We start from the raw sequence: 1764 nt of genomic DNA, 5'->3' as shown, positions 1-1764 counted from the left end.
AAGGAAGGAAGGAAGGAAGGAAGGAAGGAAGGAAGGAAGGAAGGAAGGAAGGAAGGAAGGAAGGAAGGAAGGAAGCGATGTGTGTGTCTGAGCTCCGGTCCTCACCGGGGTCTCTGGCGGCGTTCTCGGCCGGCGACGTCGGCGGCGGTGACGTTAGCGGCGGCGTTAGCGGCTGTGACGTTAGCGGCTGTGACGTTAGCGGCTGTGACGTTAGCGGCGGCGTCCGGGTCTTCTTCAGGTTGAAGCCTTTCTTGATCTCAGCCAGCAGGTTGTCGATGATGCAGCCGTCGTCCTGATTGGACACGTCCGTCCTCACTGGAGGACAGAGACACAGGGACACAAAGACACAGAGAGACAGAGACACAGAGAGACAGGGACACAAAGACACAGAGAGACAGAGACACAGAGACACACAGGTACATGAAGAACTTCAACAGCTAAAAACACCTTAAAAACTGCAATACTGCAGTACTGCGACCCGGCCCGTTGGTCTCACCGATCCTTTTAGTTTCTCCTCTGAGTTTCCTGTCCTCCTCCTGCTGCTTCATCCTCTTCTCCTGCTGCCGGCGACTCAGGTTGTCCTGACAACGACAACAAAAACAACAACAGCATCAGGAAGTGACCTCATCCGGGCCTCGGCTGCCTGCGATTGGCTGCCTGAGCCGTGCGTCGGCTGCTGTGATTGGCTGCTGACCTTCAGGGAACTGAGGAAAAGGTCTCTGAAGGTCTTGATGGTGTTGAGGAGTTCGTCAATGGAGAAGCTGCTGCTGTCTTCACACAGGTAGACGCACAGGTCCGTCCTGCGGTCCTCCACCGAGGACAACATCTGGAGCAGCTGCTCGCACGCTTGCAGGCCCTCCTGAAACACAAACATCTGGACTTTACCCCGCAGGCTCTCCTGAAACACAAACATCTGGACTTTACCCCGTAGGCCCTCCTGAAACATGAACATCTGGACTTTACCCCGCAGGCCCTCCTGAAACAGAAACAACTGGACTTTACCCGCAGAAACATCTGGGCTATACCCCGCAGACTCTCCTGAAACAGAAACATCTGCACTTTACCCCGCACAAATATCTGGACATTATCCTGCAGACTCTCCTGAAACAGAAACATCTGGACTTTACCCCGAAGGCTCTCTTGAAACATAAACATCTGGACATTATCCTGCAGGCTCTCCTGAAACAGAAACATCTGGACTTTACCCCGAAGGCTCTCCTGAAACATAAACATCTGGACTTCACCCCGAAGGCTCTCTTGAAACATAAACATCTGGACATTATCCTGCAGGCTCTCCAGAAACTGAAACATCTGGACTCCATATATCACCTGGATGGGGGGCAGGTATTGGTCCTTCAGGTCCGAGGAACATGAAACTTTCTTCTCACAGTTTTTCAGCCGGGTCATCAGAGAGGAGCTTTCAGACTGAATGGACTCCAGATTCACTCTGTGTACACACACACACACACACACACACACACACACACACACACACACACACACACACACACACACACACACACACACACACACACACACACACACACACACACACACACACACACACACACACACACACACACCAGAGGAAAAGGTGGTTCATGTTCTGCCTGTGTTGCAGGTGGCATCGACTACAGGAGCATCCTTGGAGGGCGGAGCCTATACTCAGAGAATCAGGAGTTACGATGCGTAACTATCGGCCCGTACTTCCTGTTCTACAGAACCAAGAGAACTTTCTTGCTTTTTGACATTTTTGTCACTTCT

The 1764-nt window shown here is 52.1% G+C and overlaps 1 protein-coding gene across 1 annotated transcript; it reads right to left on the bottom strand.

The window, feature by feature from the left end:
- Positions 1-93: 93 nt before the first annotated feature.
- Positions 94-1477, bottom strand: LOC117940070 (inverted formin-2-like; the record flags this gene model as incomplete). Its single annotated transcript, XM_034865468.1, has 5 exons — positions 1330-1477; positions 695-859; positions 497-581; positions 225-315; positions 94-137 (listed from the first exon to the last, which is right to left on the bottom strand). Coding segments are annotated over exons 1-5 (463 nt in total), but the record flags the coding sequence as incomplete, so codon positions are not given.
- Positions 1478-1764: the final 287 nt, after the last annotated feature.

Source organism: Etheostoma cragini, unplaced genomic scaffold (assembly GCF_013103735.1).
Source record: "Etheostoma cragini isolate CJK2018 unplaced genomic scaffold, CSU_Ecrag_1.0 ScbMSFa_1606, whole genome shotgun sequence".
Lineage (NCBI taxonomy): Eukaryota > Metazoa > Chordata > Actinopteri > Perciformes > Percidae > Etheostoma > Etheostoma cragini.
This window is presented reverse-complemented; position numbering and strand designations above follow the sequence as displayed.